The following is a 19,379-nucleotide window of genomic DNA, read 5'->3' on the forward strand; positions in this document are numbered from 1 at the left end:
CCATGCTCATGGAGACCACCAGCGGGAATCTCTCTTCCTTCATGAAGCTGCCCCTCAGCCCCTCACTAGTCAAAGGTGCTCCCTTGGCTTTTCCAATTGGGGCTACGAAGACACACGTGGGAGGCAGGACAGAAGGCATGGAAACAGGACGACGATGACACCGTATCGGCTCCACTGCACATGCTCTCCTTTCGGAAAAGGTTAGACAGCGTTTAACAGTAAAGGGGACAAAACAGAGGCCCTTCCTACAATGTGAGACCCCTCTTTGGATTGGGGGGTGTCCCCTCTAGGTGCAGGGCCTCTGCTGACGGCCTCACCTGAGCAGGACACCCGACAAGAGCAAGGACAGAGACCTGGCAGGATTTCCACAGCCCTTCCAGGGCCTTCTCTGAGCTGTCTGAAGAGAGGCTTCTGAAAGAAAATGGAAATGAGCTGGTGGGAAGGTATTTAGATATTCTAAGGCATGAGACTGAAAAGAACTGAATGAGTATTTACTGAGTCCCTCTGGGGACGTTCGATGTTACAGCAGGTACAGACATGCACAGCCCTGAGCAAGAGGAGAGTCCTGTCCTCTGGGAACACCCCATGTTGGGACAGCCCCCCTTCCTGGGCTCGGAGTTGGTGACAAGTTAGGTTTGTCACAGACTATTTGGGGAGGCTGGAGAAGGAAATGGCAACCCACTCCAGTATTCTTGCCTGGGAAATCCCATGGATGGAGGAGCCTGGCGGGTTACAGTCCATGGGGTGGCTAAACAGCTGGATGTGATTTAGCCAATGAACAACAATCTGGATAGGCCCTAGATTTATGCGAGGGGCTCAATGTCTCAGAAATTTCAGAGAACTGACTTTTCTGAGACATAATCTCATCTGTTGACAAGCTCTGGGGAGCCACTTGATAAAGCTTCCCCTTGATGAAGCCTCCCCGACAGAGGCCAGTGTTGGGACTGAAGCCTGAGTGAGGGAGTTAACAGACGAATGAGCGGGTGAACCCAGGAACGGAGCAGCGGCAGCCAGCCCGCCAGTCCACGCCAAGCTCAGCACGGGGCTGAAAGGCTCCTCTTCCCTCTGCTGCCCCTAGAATACGGAGCGGGGCAGCCCTGGACACCTGGGGCTGGGATTTTTGTGCCCTGCCTGCCCCTGAGCGAAAGAGCTGGGACGCAGGTGGCGGACCCTCCGACATCACCTCTGTCCCCGCCGGCCTGCCTGGGGCTGAGAGCCCTCCCTCGCTCTCTGGCCTCCTTGCCAGGATTTAACTCGGTAAGTAGCTATAGAGTTGCTCCCGCTCTTCCCAAGTTACTGGATGAAAATGCCCACTGTTTTGAAGAGAGGAGGTTAAAAGATCAAAACAGTGAGTGCCCCTGCAGAGTTTAAATGTCAGAAAAATCCGAACATGCTTGAAACCTTTCCTGGCTCTTTGTGATTCTGCCCTTTCAGACGGTCCCCCCTATTTTCAAGTTCCATTCTCTGAATCTGCTCTGCTGGAGACTTGCTGGCTATAAAAAGCTCCTTCGCCCCAGGACCAAGCGCAAAGCGCCTCCAGGGCGCCGCGGTAAATGACGGGGGCCTGTTGGCAGCCGCGGACCCACGGCCAGCTGTCCCCGGCCCTCCACCGCGCCCCACCACCGGGGAAGGGGGCTAATGAGGACGAGGGAAAGGGCTCACCGACAGGCCCTGTAGCAGACAAAAGGCAGGTCACACTAGCTTCCGGGAGCCGGGTTTGCTGTGGTACCTTGCGTGCTCGTCTTTAACCTGGGGAGCCAGGATCAGACTGAGGAGAATTTGACAGGCATGAGTTTCCAGAAATAAAAAGGCGAGTGTGAGCTTGGCATGGCTCTGTGAGTCAGTGCCCGCTCCCGCCTCCAGCTGTGTCACTTTGCACGGAAAGACCTGGGACGGCTTCCCGCCCTCCCGTCGGGCCTCTTTCTGCAGTGGCCACCGCTGCTGCTTGTGGGCAAGAAAACACAGACACTCCACAGCAACTGCAACCACACAGTGAGCGCCGAGGAAAGGGAGCGCTGGGGCTCAACCCACGGCAATGCAGAGAGAGTGCTCCCCAAGCGACGCCACGACAGTCATGCTGGCAGCCAGTGTCCCCACCTCAGCGCCGGGGTGCAGCTCTGCCATCTACCTACACGGTTAGGACACATTTCTGCCCGAGAAATGCCTTCTCGCTGGTGACCAAGGATCCTCCCTGACCTCGCACTTTCTCAGTCACTTTGACTTCTGTTCTAGGTCGATCTTCCTGGATCAGGGCACTCAGTGAGTCTACCCTGGTGGGGCTGCTGGGTGGGTGTCAGCAGGCGGATGACGGGCAGAAGGGAACGCTCACCACTGCGATCCCCAGCAGTGTCTTTCTGGGAAACACTACAAGCAACATCAATCAGGACACCTAGACTTTAAGTGGGTGGACAGGAAGAAAATAGAATTCTAGGAAAAAGCTGATACTAAAAAGCAGAGTTGGGAAATGCTGCCACCTCATCTCTTCCTTTGGCATGTTGAGTTTGAAATGTTAAACATCATCCCGTCAATTGGACCCGGCCTTCAGAATCTGCAGGGAACATACGGCCCCAGCCTTGCTTTCAGTGGGTGGTCGGGCTGTGGAATAGAGAGGGCTGCCCTCCGACCTCCAACACGGCCTGAGATGAACACAATGAAGCAAGCCCAGTGTGGTCACTCCCCTGCCCCGTGGTGACTCCACATTACACACTCCTCATCCTCTTTACCAGTGTTCCCCAAGAGAACAAGGTCCCGACTCCCTGCCACGCGACTATGATGAGTTGGAAAACTTTACTGATAAAGGATTCAACTCAATTTTGTGCTACGTCATTTTCCAATACATTTCTTCATTTGACAACAGACAGACAATGTTTCTGGAGGGAAGGGAGTGGATTCTGTAATCCAGTAACTATTACCTGCCCCTGAAAAGAGAAAAAGGACCTTAACATCACCTGCCTTTCATTCTCATCAGAAAGCACACTCTCCTGCCTCCAAATTGTCACTCTTTAATCTAGTGCATCTAGTCAAGGCTATGGTTTTTCCAATAGTCATGTATGGATGTGACAGTTGGACTGTGAAGAAAGCTGAGCGCCAAAGAATTGATGCTTTTGAACTGCGGTGCTGGAGAAGACTCCTGAGAGTCCCTTGGACTGCAAGGAGATCCAACCAGTCCATTCTGAAGGAGATCAGCCCTGGGTGTTCTTTGGAGGGAATGATGCTAAAGCTGAAACTCCAGTACTTTGGCCACCTCATGCGAATAGTTAACTCAATTGGAAAAGACTCTGATGCTGGGAGGGATTGGGGGCAGGCGGAGAAGGGGACGACAGAGGATGAGATGGCTGGATGGCATCACCAACTCGATGGACATGAGTTTGAGTGAACTCCATGAGCTGGTGATGGACAGGGAGGCCTGGCGTGCTGCGATTCATGGGGTCGCAGAGAGTTGGACACGACTGAGCAACTGGACTGAACTGAACTGAATCTAGTGCAGGTCAGTCTCAGAGGTCAAGTCCATTTAGTTAAAATACAGGTGAGGGGAGGGATGACACAGCAGCCCGACAAAGGGCTCCGCACAAACAGACAGCAAGCCATTCACTGGCCGAAATAAAATTCCCATCTGTACAAATTCTTCCACTTCTGCTGCTTTGAACAGGTTATATAAACTACAAGGAGGAAAGTGGTGGGTGCTCTGGAGTCTCCCCAACTAGCTAATATCAAATTTTAAACCCTGCCACGCCGTGTTTGTAGTTTTAAAGACATATAAAGAGCGCTTGGCAGGTTATTTTTAGGGGCAGTAGAATACAAATATAGCACTGTCTCTCTAAATCCGTGCTTCACCAAATCTGTGTTTCACACATTTTACAACTTCCTAATAAACTTTCCGCTTGCATTCAAAAATACTTAATACCACACAGAACGTTAAAAAATGTATTTGCCAAGGCAAGCCTGGGCAAGGCCCTCCCTCATGAAGGGTATCTGAATGGAATGGACCATGGTTAAAATCCCAGATTGTGGTTCTGTGATGCTGGGAAGTGGGGGTCGGCGGTGGAGGGGCTGAAGTCATCGCCTGCCTTCCCTGGAGCCAGAAAGTAACCACCTGCAAGACCAGAGGCCACGAAGATAAACCAGGTTAAACAAACAAACCCAAAACATTTTAGTGTTCCTCACTGTGAAAGGGAAACAAGATACAGATAATGAGCAGTGTTCTTTCACCTCAGAATGCTTTTCAACCAGCTGCTGGGGGAGAAATGACAAGAGCCGTTGGCATGGACAGAGTTAGCAGTTAAGGCCGAGGCTCTATGTGAGCTGAACAGGTACAGTTGGTCTGGTCACTTAGATAAGAGTGCCTGGATTAACACGGTGTCGCCCACGCTAGCCCCATGTGACTATGGACGTCTTCACTTTAGGGGCTGGACCCAGGGAGGGAGGCTGTTTTTCCCTTTCTGTGTCTGGGTACCTCAGTTGGGTTAAGACGTGTTAGAAGAGTAAACACTATGATTTTTCTTTTTAAGATGAATTTTAAACTTCAGACTAATTTCAGGTCTACAGAGACACTGCAGAGACGGCACACACAGTTCCCACAGACCGCACACCCAGTTTCCCCGCTGTTAGCATCTGTCATCATCAGGTAGGTTCATCACAATGAAGAAACCAATGTCGCTAACTTATTACTGAGTCGAGCCCAGACTTTATTTGGATTTCATCAGTTTCTCCATTAATAAGTCCTTCCTGGCTCTGGATCCAGTCCGGGGCAGCACAGTGCCCGTAGCCATGATAAAACCAGGACATTTTCCTGCCTGCACACACTCCCTAGACGAGGGGGTGAGCCTCAGACCCTCCCCAGCCCTGGACACCTGTCCCTGGCTTCCCCCTTTCACTGGAGAGGGGTCCAGGGAGCACTACGAACTGAGGCACGTTAGTCACCATCAGAGGCTGGTCCATCAAGCTCCTTTGATATGAAGCCCAGAAAGAAAGTGAAGTCGCTCAGCTGTGTCTGACTCTTTGTGACCCCATGGACTGTAGCCTACCAGGCTCCTCAGTCCATGGAATTTTCCAGGCAAGAATACTAGAGGGGGTTGCCATTTCCTTCTCCAGGGGATCTTCCTGACCCAGGGATTGAACCTGGATCTCTTGCACTGCAGGCAGACGCTTTACCGTCTGAGCCACCAGGGAAGCCCATGCAGCCCAGGGCCCATGCCTTAATGGGAACAAGGTTTCCCTTTGAATGAGAACAATGTTCTGGAATGCGATAGAGGTGATGGTTGTACAATGCTGTGAAAGTACTAAAAGCTATGGAACTGCTGACTTGAAAATGATTAGAAATGGTTAGCTTTATGTTACATGAATTTCGCCTCAATTGAAAAAACCACCACCACTATCCTATGCTGAGCTACCGGCACACCCCGGACACAGCTATTACTCAAGTGGGGTAATTCGGGCCCAGCCCTGAAAATCGTGTCCTTCCTCCACACCAATCCCTCCAGTGGTTCCTCACTGAATTGAGAATAAAATTCAAGTTCTGCACCAGGACTGAGGGGCGCCTGCTGGCCAGGCCAAAAATCCCCACTCTCCCACCTGCCCTCCGTCTGTCTGCTATCTCCCGGGCCCCCGTGGTGTGCGGGGCTACGCCAAGTCCCCCGTCCACACGGGGCTCGGGGCTGTAGTTTCATAGCCTGGGACCCTCTTTCCGTGGCTTTCCATATGGCTGGCTTCTTCCCCTGCCTCCTGTCTCAGTTTAACTCGTGCTGCATCAAGGACTCCTGCGACCACTCTGATGTGAAGGAGGCCCTCCTGTCCTCGACCACGGCCCCAGGTAACAGCCTGGGGTCCCTGACCCTCTCTCCCTGTCCGTCTTACTTCCCCTGTAGCACTGAGCCCAGAACCTGCACATGGCAAAGGGGTAAATAAACAACTGCTGTTGAACGAGGCGGCAACAAGCGAGCTGACAGCCTCCCCTATCATTTGCACTGCTGGATGGGAGCAGACAGGACGGGGGCACAGAAGGAGGAGGCCGCTGCCCTGCCGGGGAGCTGGCCTGAGTGCTGTGGGAGGAGCCCTCAGAAGCCCCAGGTCCTGAGCTGGTCCAGCGAAGGGACCCTTCCACCACTGGGAGCTGGGGAAATGGATTTTCTCTGGTCACATTCCTTTTTTTCTGACATCTCCCAGATAGTATTTCTCCTTCAGGAAGCCCGACACCTGAAAAGATGTCACTGTAGTACAGAGTGGGGTGGGGCAGGGTGAGGGGGCCAGCCTGCCTCCTTCCCGTCCTTAAGGCACACGTGTGGATTACAGGGCTGTGGGAAACTGAATTTAAAAACTGCGGTGGGACTTCCCTGGTGGTCCAGGGGTTAAGAACCCACCTTCAAGGCAGGAAACAAGGGTTCAATCCCTGGTCCGGGAAGATCCCACACGCTAGGGAGGCAGCTAAGGACCACAGCCACTAAGATCGCAGGCCCTGGAGCCCAGTGCCCCACAGCGAGAGAAGCCAGCGCAGCGAGAAGCCTGTGCTCACAGCTAGAGTAGCCCTGCTCCCCGCTACTAGAGAAAGTCTACACGTGGCAACAAAGACCCAGCATAGCCAAAAAGAAGTAAATACTAAACAAACAAACAAAGCTGTGGGTTAATCTTGGGAGAACTCAAGAGCCCTTTTTCTTTAAACGTATAATCTATACATAGCAAAATTTGCCCTTTGTAGGCATTTAGTCTATGAGTTTTGAAACACAGAGTTGCGTGATCCCATAATTATGACAAAGAATATTTCCATCACCCAAACATGTTGTTCGACAGCCCTCCGGGGACCATCTCCTGCCCTCACTCCCAAGCCCTGGCAATCACTGCTCTGATTTCTGTCACTGATGTTTTGTCTTTTCTAGAATGTCACATAAATGGAATCCTACACTGAGCAGGCTTCTGTGTCTGGCTTTTTCACTTTTTAAAAGGTCTCTGATTTAAGACCAATATTTCCACCTCGAAGTCATCACATTTCCGTAAAAGCCTCTTAAGGAAGAAGCAAAAAGGAAAACTCACCTTTTGGAACACTTGATAGTTGGATTTGGACCATATATCAAGCTGTGGGGGGGAAAGAGATAAAATATCAGCATCAATTTTACAACTGTGGACTCTAAGAAATGATATTGTAACTACTGTTACTAAGCTTGGAAAAACCCTATGATTGTAAGAAAAACACATGCTGGATTTCTTCTTTATCAGCTGTGGTGATTTAAGGAGATGAACTGAAGAGACATAAAGCAGTCAGTGTGAGGCACCTGCCACACCCACGGCTCCGTGCCCACTGTTCTAACACTGACTCCTCCTCAGTGCTCCTGCATCACTCGACCGCCGCGGTCAGCCCTGCCCCAGGACCTCTGCACCTGCGGCGCCTGGACTGCTTCCCCCACAAATCCTCGCACAGCTCCTCGTATACTTCCTTTGGCTCAAACGTCACTTGTTCAAGAGTCATTGCCCAGGTACTCTGTTTTAAAATATCATTCCCATACCTGTTGTCTTGCTTCTCTTTATCCTTTCAAAAATTAAATATTTTCATCACACTTAAAACTGACTGACGCTTTTATTTATTCTGTTTACACCATCCTGGCACAGGATAGGGCCATGTCCCAGGCACGTGCGGAGGAAAGCAGACCCCTGCTGTTGAACACCTGCCCCCTGCCAGGCACGCCCTGGGCCTTCCACGTGCCCTCCCCTACCATCCCCAGGACGAGCCTGGGGAGCTGGTCCCATCAGCAACCTTTCTTCCTAGATGGTGAGACTGCGTTTGGAGCCATTTGACTGCCCACAATAATCTGGAGGAGCTTCTTATGGATGGGCTCGCTTGGTGGTGCTCAAACATGCCTGGCATCAGAGGCCCTGAGGGAATTGTTTGTTTTTTAATCTACAGATTTCTTGGTCCCTTCCCTGGAATGTCTGAATTAGGAGGTCTGGAGTGGGCCAGAGAATATATTGATTTGTCCACTTGTTTTCACAGGGCTCCACAGGTTCACTGTGATGAAGCCCTATGTCAGAAACCCTTGGTCAGGGAAACAGTGGTCTGAGATGGAATGTGGGCAGAGTTCAGAGTCCAGTCCTCGGGCCACAGTTGGTCTTGCATGGGATGCTCCGTGGCTCAGTCTAACCAAGCCACTCTGGTTTGACAGGTTGTAAGAGAAATTAAATCAATGCCTTCTCACTGTTTCAAGAGGTTAGAACAAAAGGGAGTATGGAAAACTAGAATTACCCCCACCCCCAGTACAGTGAGGAACCTGCAGATTAAAAGAGGGGCCGTCAGGAGGTCCCATGGGTGCTCAGAAGTCAGCTTTAATATATGGGTTCAAGAGTGGAGCAAACTGAAACGCCTGGTCAGTGCGCCTCTTGAAATTCGCCTTTGAGGTTGGCCAGTGGTCACGGCAGGAAGCTGAGACACGGCTACTTCAGCCTGTGTGTTGTGTGTTGACTCTGGAGCGCCTAGGAGGATCAGGAGCCAGCAGCTGGGAAGACTGCTCCAGGAAGACCGGAAGTGCTGCACCTGATGTGGGACAGGCTGAGGGTTTTCTGAAAACCGTCCTCAGGAGGGAAAGGCTGGGCTGGGAACAGGCATGCGTGCAGTTCTTCTGGTTCTTCCTGGTCTTAAGTAGAAGAACCTGGGTGGTACAGAGGAGCCCCCCACCCTCTCCAGCCCTTGGCAGGTTCCTGCTGGAGAGGGTAAGTTTAGCAGATCCAAGTCCAGGAACAATGAAGGAAGAGCTGTGACTGAACACTGATTTCAATCGGTCTGCTTCCCGCCACACCCACTGCGGAACCACCCCCTTCCTGCATTTCCACAGAAGCCCCCACCTGACCGCTCTCCTTCTACCCTGGCTGAACTGCTCTCCAGAAAGAGGGTGTCAGTTTTTAGTCACTGCCTCTCACTTTAAGCTAATGGATAGAGTAAGAATTTTAAATCTCTTCAGACATTAGAGTTTTAATTGGATAGGTTAGCAACTTGAAGGGAGAAAAGTGACATGTTACCCCCAGATAACTCTGAAGGAAATCTCCAAATACACATACAAAATTATTAATTTCCTACATTAGCAGTTCTGTTGAAGAAAATTGCTGGGCAGCCAGTCATATCTGGGAGGATAAGTCAGGTTCATATCATGATCTTAGTATCGCAGTTTAGCCTAGAGCTTCACAAACATTACATTTAAAGACTATTCAGACATTGTGAAAGGAATGAGAATGACTTTTTGTATCTTTTAGTCTTAGTGCCAAGATGACAGGAAGGTGCCAAAGATTCTAAATCTAAATTTTGGGAAAAGTCACATCAGTGCCTGAACTTGGAACGAATCTAGCTCTTTCCATTTTCAGCCCACAGCTGCTGCTGCTGCTGAAGTTCTCTGCTGCTGATCCTTCCTGCCGTTCCCATCATACACAGGCAGACACAAACACAGGGCCACGGAAAGAGAAAAGAGGAAAAATCCGCACAGAGACTGAGAAGTTAGTCTTCATTTAAAAGAGAAAATTATATACATATTAAAAAAAAGAAAAACCCAACCCTTCAGAACCTGCAAAATGTTTTAAATAGAAAAATTATCCAGAGAGAAGTATGCACAGGTTTAATTAAGAGGTGGACCCTCTAGCTAAACTGACTTCTCAAAACATACTTGCTCATTCCAAGTGAGCACACTGCTCTTTGGAAGGCAGTTTAAACATATTATTCAGGACCCCAGGGACTGGTTCTGACCATCTGGGATAGAAGGACATTAGGCAATACAATGATCTCACAGGTGCGCGGGGCTGAGAGAGGAATCCGATAACAATGGCTTCCCGCTTTGCTGGGAAGGCACAGCAGCCAGTTTGTCCTTGATTTTCTGCTAGACTTATGCCGAAGAAAGCCGTTTAACCAAGTGTTCTGGAGTCAGTGCCCTGCCTCTCCTCAGGGCCGGGAAGATTTCAGAAACTCATTTCAGGGAGCCGGGACAGAGCCAAGTGAATATTTATTAGCTTCAGCTTATTTGTCGCAGAGGAGGGCATGGCTACCGATTCTTTGTTGGCTGTGATACTCAAAAATGAGGATTCTGGAAGCTACAAAACTTTCAGCCCCATGAATGAGAAATGATTCTGAACTACAGTGTCAAGAAAAACAAATGAGAGCATCCCCTCAGTATTCTGGGCAGGACTTAGACAGATCTTAAAATGGAAAAGTCAACTTTCTGGTAATTGGGGCTGAACCTGCCATCTTAGGAGCAGCCCGTCAGACTCCAAGGATCAGAGTGAGTATCTTACAGGTGGGAAGGGGGCCTCTCCTCAGGTAAAATGGAAACGCACCCCTCAACGACCAACTGCTTCAGCACAGACACACCTGCTCTCAGGTTTCACGTCAGACATCAAAGGTCCTCTTGAGGCACAGGAAGAAACGGTGACAGCAGTGACAGTCAATTTTACTCACCGAAGAGAAAAAACCGAACACCCCCAGATCAGCAGGCCAGTGAATGCTGACCATGATGGTGGCCACCAGCATCGGCATCTCTGGCCCCACCAGGGAGGATGGATGCCATTTGCTGATGACTATGTGCTTAGCCTACACTGACCTGTGTTATCTTTCTAAAGTCTCTCAGCAGTTGCATGGTGATGATAAAATTATTCCCAATTCACAGCTGAGGAAACTGAAGCTCAGAGAAGTTAAGGGACTTGTCTGACATCACACAGTTAATATGTGGTAGAGAATTCAAAATCGGGTCAGTGATTCTTAGTGAACCAACTTACGGTTGCTGGGGGAAGGATGGGGGGACGGGACAATCAGGGAGCGTGGATGGACAAGTACACCTCTATTTAAATAGAGGTGCTCCTCCATTTTACCTGAGGAGAGGCCCCCTTCCCACCTGTAAGATACTCACTCTGGTCCCTGGAGTCTGACGGGCTGCTCCTCTATTTAAATAGATGTACACATCTATTTAAAATGGACAACCAACAAGGACCTCCTGCATAGCACAGGGAACTCTGCTCAATGTCATACAGCAGCCTGGATGGGAGGGGAGTTTGGGGGAGAATGGATACACGTGTATATATGGCTGAGCCCCTTCCCTGTTCACCTGAGACTACCACAATCTTGGTACTTGGCTGTACCCCGATACAAAACTAACAGTTAACAAAAAAGAGGCCTCAGCTCTTAACCCAGGAGTAAAAGAGCCCTGCAGCTATAATCCAGATGGAAGGGGACTCACATGGTGTTCCCCAAGCTGTCAGTTCAAAGGGCAGGGGGCATTCCTGCAAAGTTCAAGATGACAAACCCTCCAGGCCAGGTCATGTGACACCACTGGCACTAAAATCCCTTTAGTGGCAAGTGAAAATGACGGCAGCTCATCAGAAAGTTATCAGTTCTTCATTTCAAAAAAAAATACTACAATGAACTATAAATGATCTTACACTGACACTTTCAAATAAAACTTGTAAGCCTTACAGAGACATCAACTTCTAGAGCTCTCATTTCCTAGTAGCTTCATCCTGCAAGGTCAACAGGTGATGGGTCAGGAGAGGCGGGGAGCTATAAACCTGCAACGGTGATGGACTCCTCCACGGCCATCCAAGTCAAGCCACAAACTTCTACTGGGTCATCCGCTTAAGTTTGCCCACTCTCCCCCAGAGAATAGAAAAGTGAAGGAGTTTTACAGGTCTGTTCTTCTTCAACTTTTCACTTTCAATCAGGACATACATTCGTTACTAAAAAAACTGCTGAGAGCACCATTTCAGGGCATCCTCGGCATACGAATTAAACCGGATTCCCCTTCCCCAGCTTTCACCCTTCCCCCAAAGTAACAAGAGGCCATTTTTCTGAAGGTCGTCTGAACAATTTCAAAGGCTATAACAAATCAAAATGTTCCCTGCATCTAATATCAAACGGGGCTGATGCCAACACTTATTAGAGAAATCAGATTCAAGCTTCCCCCAGCCTCCTCGACCCAAACACACACACACATCCAACTTTGAAGTGGGAAGAATGCGGGGATCAGAAATTACCCTGGAGACAGCTCTGGCTGTCTTTGAAGGTTCCCTTTGATACTACCATTTCTTCTCCTCTCTTGCGCTAGGAGGCTAAAAGCTGCTTTTTTTTTTTTTTATTATTGATATGGAGTAATTAATGAAGCTATAGCATTAACATAACCTAAATCCCCTAATAAGATAAATTCAATGGAGACACTTGCATTTTTTTCCGGCTAGGTCTGACTGTGTGAAGCCGTAACAACGGCCAGGTAGTCAACCTCAAGCGGACTCTTGGCATGCTGAGTCAGGGCTCTGGGCTCCTCCCTGATGACAGCGCAGAGCGGGGCAGCAAGTCTTAGCAGCACTTTTATATTTTATTAGAGGAATTAATCTACTGGTCCTTGGCATCAAAAATATGCGTCCAGGTAAAGAGGATGATCGGGGTAGAGGTGGTGGTTGTTAGTGCAGAGTGACAGCTAGGCTTGGTGGGACTGTAATGGGGTGGGGGGACCTGCCAGAGCTGGGAATTGGGGGTGGCTCAGGGCTGCTGTTGTGCCAGAGCAGCTAAGTAAACCTTTTAGACGCTGGCTGCCTTGGATTTGGAAGATACAACTGCAGGCAGGAGGAATTCAGACCCTTGGAAGCTGAGGCAAGGCTTTCGAAGCCACAGCCACTGGGTCCGGGCAGCGGCCCACCCCAGGCAAGCGCTCAGGCACCAGCTCAGCAAATGCAGGGCTGTGCCTCTGGAACAGCACAAGTGCAGGCAGAGACTGGCTCTCACGGACCACACCTCGAGCGCCAATGTCCTTCCGAATGCCACGTTTCATCTGGGATGCGCCAGACGGTTCAACACACAGATGACACTGATGCAAGTGTATATAAATACTGAAGTTCACATATACCAGGATCACTTCTGAAAACAGAACACTAATAATGTCTGCATGACTTTCTTTTTACCATTTGTAAAGTACTCTGAAAAAAAAGGGGAGGGGGCGCTGATCAAATTGGCTAGGTGTAGTTTCTGGGCAGAGCAGTTGTGTGAGCGCTTCTCTGCCAAATGTGGTAGATGTGCCTTTAAAATAACAAGGGGACTCCATCCTCTCAGCCCTGCTCTTTTGACTTTCAGGGTCCCTGCAGATCACTGGGGCCAAAGTATGCCGTTGTAGCAGGGAGCAGGGGGCCTCCCGGGTCCCCTCTGTGAAATGACTCAGGAGAATTCAGGCTCCCGGGCACACATGCACCTTCCTTCTGGGGAACAGAGACCCACGCTCATCTCTCATCCGGAAACCATGACCCGTGTGCACGTGTGTGTGCCTCCTTTGTTCTTTACTTATGATGAGAGACCCTGATGCGGGGAAAGACTGGGGGCATGAGGAGAAGGGGATGACAAAGGATGAGATGGCTGGATCACATCACCGACTCAATGGATGTGAGTTTGGGTAAACTCCGGGAGTTGGCGATGGACAGGGAGGCCTGGCGTGCTGTGGTTCATGGGGTTGCAAAGAGTCGGACCCGACTGAGCCACTGGACTGAAGTGATGATGTCAGTCCCCGCTGCTTTGTCTAATACCCATCTCTAATTTCCCTGTTTCCTGTCTCTAATTTCTGACTCTCCACTTTTCCATCCCAACTAAAGCATTTTCACATCCCCAGGGGGCTTTTTCATTATCCCCTCCCACACATTATTACTCTACGGTGTTCCAGGCCCTGCTGTATATCCACAGGAGGGAAAGACACTCAGGACAGAGCCTGGGCCCTTGAGGAGCTGCTGGCAGAGGGAGGTTTGAGAACTGGCTCCGTGTGTGAGTGGGGGCAGCCACTTTCCCACTCTGGGTCTCAGGTTCCTTATCAGAAACATGAGTCTAACAGTGGTCCCTAGGATTCTGTGACCACTGGAGGTTCAGTCTGCTTTGTACAAGGCCTGCGAGAACAAACATGGAGTACGCCAGTATTTTTATTAATTACGAGGCAGACGTGTCAACAAACAACTAGGATGTACTAGTTCCAGTACCAGAAAATGACTGTTCAAAACACTACAGAGGTAAGAGTGATGATAATGTGTGCTATAAGTTGAGGGAAACCCAGGCCTGCTATCTCTGGAGCCCGTGCACACAGAAGAGGCCTGCAGGGGAAGGGGGACAGGACGAGAAGAGAGATGGCATTTGGTCAGTGCAAAAGGAAGAGTAAGTATGTCAGCTGAGCAGGAGGTGCAAACATCCCAGGTCAAGGGCGCAGAGCAGGTGTTAAGCGTGTGGAAGAACCTGCAACATTCTGAGAGCCACAAGGAGCACAAAAGGCCGGAAGGTAAGACAAAACACCTGCAGAGAATGACGGCAGATGAGGTCAGGACAGGGGGCAGGCGCCAGGTCACTAGGCAGTTCTGTGTCTTGCTAAGGGGTCTGGATTTTATTCTACAAGCCAGAGATTTCAGAAGAGTGTTTTGCCAAACGCCAATGTCACCATACACTCCGAGAATAAGGGAAGAAAAAAAACGGATGGTCAAACTGGTCAGGAAGAGATTGTATACTACACACCCGTCTTGGGAGATTCACAAGGCACATGGGCAAACTCCAATCTCTAAGAATTTCTACAGTAGAGAGTCCCACTGAACTTTCTCTAACCCCGAGTTTCCCAAACTCTTTCAATCATGGACTGCTTTGTGCCCAATGTCTACTTACATGCCACTTTTCTGCTCTGGGCAATGGGGAGATGGCAAAAAGCAAGAAATCACCCCCTTGACTGTGTATTTCAGGAAGACGGCTCTGGAGGCCAAGTGAAGGACAGATGCGGGAGGGAAGCAGGACTAGACACAGGAAGTGAGGAGGCCGAGGCTGCAACTTGGTGGAGAAACGAGAACTGAGGACAAGTGGAGATGGACGGGAGGCGCCCGGCTGCAGGGATAGAGAGAGACTCGCTAGAGCCTGCCAACAGACTCTGAATGGAGGAGGCAGGCCTGAGCAGTTGGCTGGCACAGTCACCCTGGGTGGGGACCGGCCCAGGGGTGTTGAGGCTGATTTTGGACAGGTTGCACCTGAGGTCCAGCTGGGGAGGAGGTCTGACTCTGACACACATCAGCAGGGATCTCCATGAGGGGACACGGGAAACCACCAGGACACGAGGGTGGCTGAGAGGCAGGAGTGCAGCCGGGAGGGAGCCCCTGGGGAGTCTGGGAGGCAAGCGGGTGGAGGGGAGGAAAGGACTACCTCAAACAGCTGAGGAGGAGGAATCAGAAAGAAATTCTAGAACATATACACGTGAGATCATTCTCTAACCACCGGATTTAAGTGCAGAATAAAAATAATACTAGTTATCACTTACTGAGTATTAGGTGGCAAAGCCTTCGCATGATTTTGGACACTTTCAGTATGGGGCAGTTAAATAAATATCATGTTAAGACTGATGTGGGTGCTGCAGAGTAGGCAAAACCTCTACTCCTTGTGCTATTTCAAATCCTGAAAGATGATGCTGTGAAAGTGCTCCACTCAATATGCCAGCACATTTGGAAAACTCAGCAGTGGCCACAGGACTGGAAAAGGTCAGTTTTCATTCCAATCCCAAAGAAAGGCAATGCCAAAGAATGCTCAAACTACCGCACAATTGCACTCATCTCAATTCAGTTCAGTTCAGTCGCTCAGTCGTGTCCTACTCTTTGCGACCCCATGAATCGCAGCATGCCAGGCCTCCCTGTCCATCACCAACTCCAGGAGTTCACCCAGACTCACGTCCATCGAGTCAGTGATACCATCCAGCCATCTCATCCTCTGTCGTCCCCTTCTCCTCCTGCCCCTAATCCCTCCCAGCATCAGAATTTTTTCCAATGAGTCAACTCTTAGTAAAGTAATGCTCAAAATTCTCCAAGCCAGGCTTCAGCAATACATGAACCATGAACTTTCTGATGTTCAACCTGGTTTTAGAAAAGGCAGAGGAACCAGAGATCAAATTGCCAACATCCGCTGGATCATAGAAAAAGCAAGAGAGTTCCAGAAAAACATCTACTTCTGCGTTATTGACTATGCCAAAGCCTTTGACTGTGTGGATCACACAATAAACTGTGGAAAATTCTGAAAAAGATGGGTATACCAGACCACCTGACCTGCTTCTTGAGAAATCTGTATCCAGGTCAGGAAGCAACAGTTAGAACTGGACATGGAACAACAGACTGGTTCCAAATAGGAAAAGGAGTACGTCAAGGCTGTATATCGTCACCCTGCTTATTTAACTTATATGCAGAGTACATCATGAGAAACACTGGACTAGAAGAAACACAAGCTGGAATCAAGATTGCCGGGAGAAATATCAATAACCTCAGATATGCAGATGACACCACCCTTATGGCAGAAAGTGAAGAGGAACTAAAAAGCCTCTTGATGAAAGTGAAAGTGGAGAGTGAAAAAGTTGGCTTAAAGCTCAACATTCAGAAAATGAAGATCATGGCATCCAGTCCCATCTTCATGGGAAATAGATGGGGAAACAGTGGAAACAGTGTCAGACTTTATTTTGGGGGGCTCCAAAATCACTGCAGATGGTGACTGCAGCCATGAAATTAAAAGACGCTTACTCCTTGGAAGGAACGTTATGACCAACCTAGATAGCATACTCAAAAGCAGAGACATTCCTTTGCCAACAAAGGTTCGTCTAGTCAAGGCTATGGTTTTTCCCGTGGTCATGTATGGATGTGAGAGTTGGACTGTGAAGAAGGCTGAGCGCTAAAGAATTGATGCTTTTGAATTGTGGTGTTGGAGAAGACTCTTGAGAGTCCCTTGGACTGCAAGGAGATCCAACCAGTCCATTCTGAAGGAGATCAGCCCTGGGATTTCTTTGGAGGGAATGATGCTGAAGCTGAAACTCCAGTACTTTGGCCACCTCATGCGAAGAGTTGACTCATTGGAAAAGACTCTGATGCTGGGAGGGATTGGGGACAAGAGGAGAAGGGGACGACAGAGGATGAGATGGCTGGATGGCATCACCAACTCGATGGACTTGAGTTTGAGCAAGCTCTGGGAGTTGGTGATGGACAGGGAGGCCTGGCATGCTGCGATTCATGGGGTCGCAGAGTCGGACATGACTGAGAGACTGATCTGAACTGAACTACTCCTTGTACTCTAAGTTCAGAGTATGCTTCACTTGTGTCCTGAATTCAGTTTCTCTTCTAGTACACAGCTTTTACATATTTGTAAGTCCTCGGAGAGCACGGGCTGAGACTCACACCAGGGGTGACTATGAAGCTGTAAATCACGAACAGAAGCCACAAAAATGACCACTGACTCGGGCTCTGGGCCAGAGTCTCCCCTGACCCAGTCTTGTCTCTACTGTTGCGAAGGAGTTTGGCATTTCTTGCTTAGACTCGCCATCAGAGTTGATGAGTCACATTCCATGGGTCATGCTTCCCCCGATTACCTACTTTATTCTCCGCCCTTGCTCCAGACGCATTTTGGTCTTTCCAAAAAGAAAGGGGAAAGCTTCCCTTGAGGCATGCTTTCCTCTCCATGGGGAGATTCACAAGAACCTGGCAGAGCCCTGGGAGTGAGAATAGCTGCCCACGGTGACAACACTGGAGCGGAATGTGGAAATTTGAAAATGCTGGGTTCCTTGATCAAAATACAGACCTCATTACTGTATGGGTCACACCTCTTACATAATGCACAGGTATGTGCTAAGCTACCTTCGTCACCTGTTTTTGGAGAGCGTCCTATCCTCATTATAACATGGCCGTTGGGTGCTAAGTGCTGGTACTAACAAACTTTTACATTTTAATGGGATTCATGAAAAGAAGGGAAAGCTCCAGGGAGAGGGGAAGACGGAGGCTCAGTGCCAGAAGTGACCAGGGCACACCTGGGTGGTTTCTCTGGCAGAACGCTCATCACGCTCTGGAAGCAAACACGAATGCAGCCTGTCGGCTTCTATTAGCATCCTCTCGTGCTCGATCTCCATACGGAGAGTGTGCAGTCCAGAGGAATCAGGGCTTTACACGGGTGGGCGTCCCGTGAAGCAGCTCAGCCATGGAAATGACTCCTCTTTTTTCAACAGCAGTATTCAGCACGCACCACTATGGACAAGCAGCTTCTGCGGTGCCCCGTAGTTCTGAGGAAAGGCCGGTCGGCAGGCTGTGTGTCAGACTCACTTGAATTTTCCTCATGGTTCTCGGAAAAGCAAAATGCTGAACCCTAGGCTATTGACGTGCTGCATGACTAGGCAGAGGGGGGAAAAAAGGGAAAGAAAAGAAAGAAATCCATTTCCTCAGAAGACACATTTAATGAGGCAACTGGGGTCCAAGGTGATAAATTAGAAATTCAACTAAGGGTTTCAGGCTTAAAGGAAAAAAGCAGAAGCTTGATGAAAAATGCAAGGGGAGAGAAATGTTTTTTTGTAAAGCACTCGGCTTCACACTGATAAATCTACGCTTGTTGATCATTTCAGCTATGATTGCCAGTGTTTAATGTCATTCATCTGGGACTCGACTACATTTGTTCTGGGATACAGAAAATAACGGAGAAAACAAAAGACGCCAGCATGCTTACCTTGCCATCTTCTGTGTAGACGTTTTCATTATACCCCTTCACTATCGTTCGATCGATGAACAGGCTCCGCATGACGACGATCACTTTCAACACCTTTCCCAAGGTCACCTGGCAAAAGAAAGGGGGCAAACCTGAGTGCTCACCATGAACACGCGAACCACACACGCTGGCAACCTGAACACTCCTCTGTGCACACGCGAACCACACATGCTGGCAACACAACGAGCAGAAAGCCACCTCTGTCTGCTTCCAAGAGATGCACCAGTGGACGCGTGGAGGACGGCAGGCATGGCGGTCACCCTTGTGCCAGCCTCCTAAGGCATTTAAGGTGGTGCAGGTCCCAGCTCATCTAACCCTGAATTTACTTATAATTTTGACTTATAAACTCTCAGGATAAGTTCTAAATGTCTGTTTGCTGGATAAAGCAAATTTCCCTTTTATTTTTTTCTGTCTTAAGATTACTTTCTTGAAAGGTGACCCTACGACGGAGGCCTTGCAGGAGTTAGTGAGCACATTTATTTCACACGATGGAATGACCCTTCGTACACTCACGGAATATGCAGGGAGTACAATACAGACACCACATACCCCCTGGTCGAACTGTCTATTTTTAACAGCTGGTGGAAAAGTGGGGCGGTTCTGAAGGTACATGAGAAGTAGTTGAGTCTTATCTCCAAAAAGGAACACGATCCTGTAAATGCATTTAAGCGTTTTTCCTCTCTTGAACCTAAGCACCAGGACTTCCCTGGTGGTCCAGTGGTTAAGACTGTGCTTCCACTGCAGCAGTACAGGTTCAGTCCCTGGCTGGGGAACTCAGATCTGGCAGGCCATGCGGTGCGGCCAAAGACAGACAGACATTACCAACACCAGCTGTAAAAAGTGCAGTTTCATACACGCCAGGGGAAAGCGGCTC

At 49.4% G+C, this 19,379-nt stretch overlaps 1 protein-coding gene across 2 annotated transcripts in view; it reads right to left on the reverse strand.

Annotated features, from left to right (window-relative positions):
• MED27 (mediator complex subunit 27) overlaps positions 1-19,379 on the reverse strand; it is a 240,480-nt gene that overhangs the window by 35,888 nt on the left and 185,213 nt on the right. For both annotated transcript variants that reach the window (XM_027556630.1, XM_027556629.1), the window contains exons 5-6: positions 18,467-18,574; positions 7,024-7,065 (exon numbers count right to left, since the gene is read on the reverse strand). In XM_027556630.1, the coding sequence (XP_027412431.1) occupies positions 7,024-7,065; positions 18,467-18,574 (150 nt within the window). The remainder of the gene's footprint in view (positions 1-7,023; positions 7,066-18,466; positions 18,575-19,379) is intronic.

The sequence above is a fragment of the Bos indicus x Bos taurus genome, chromosome 11, assembly GCF_003369695.1.
Source record: "Bos indicus x Bos taurus breed Angus x Brahman F1 hybrid chromosome 11, Bos_hybrid_MaternalHap_v2.0, whole genome shotgun sequence".
NCBI lineage: Eukaryota > Metazoa > Chordata > Mammalia > Artiodactyla > Bovidae > Bos > Bos indicus x Bos taurus.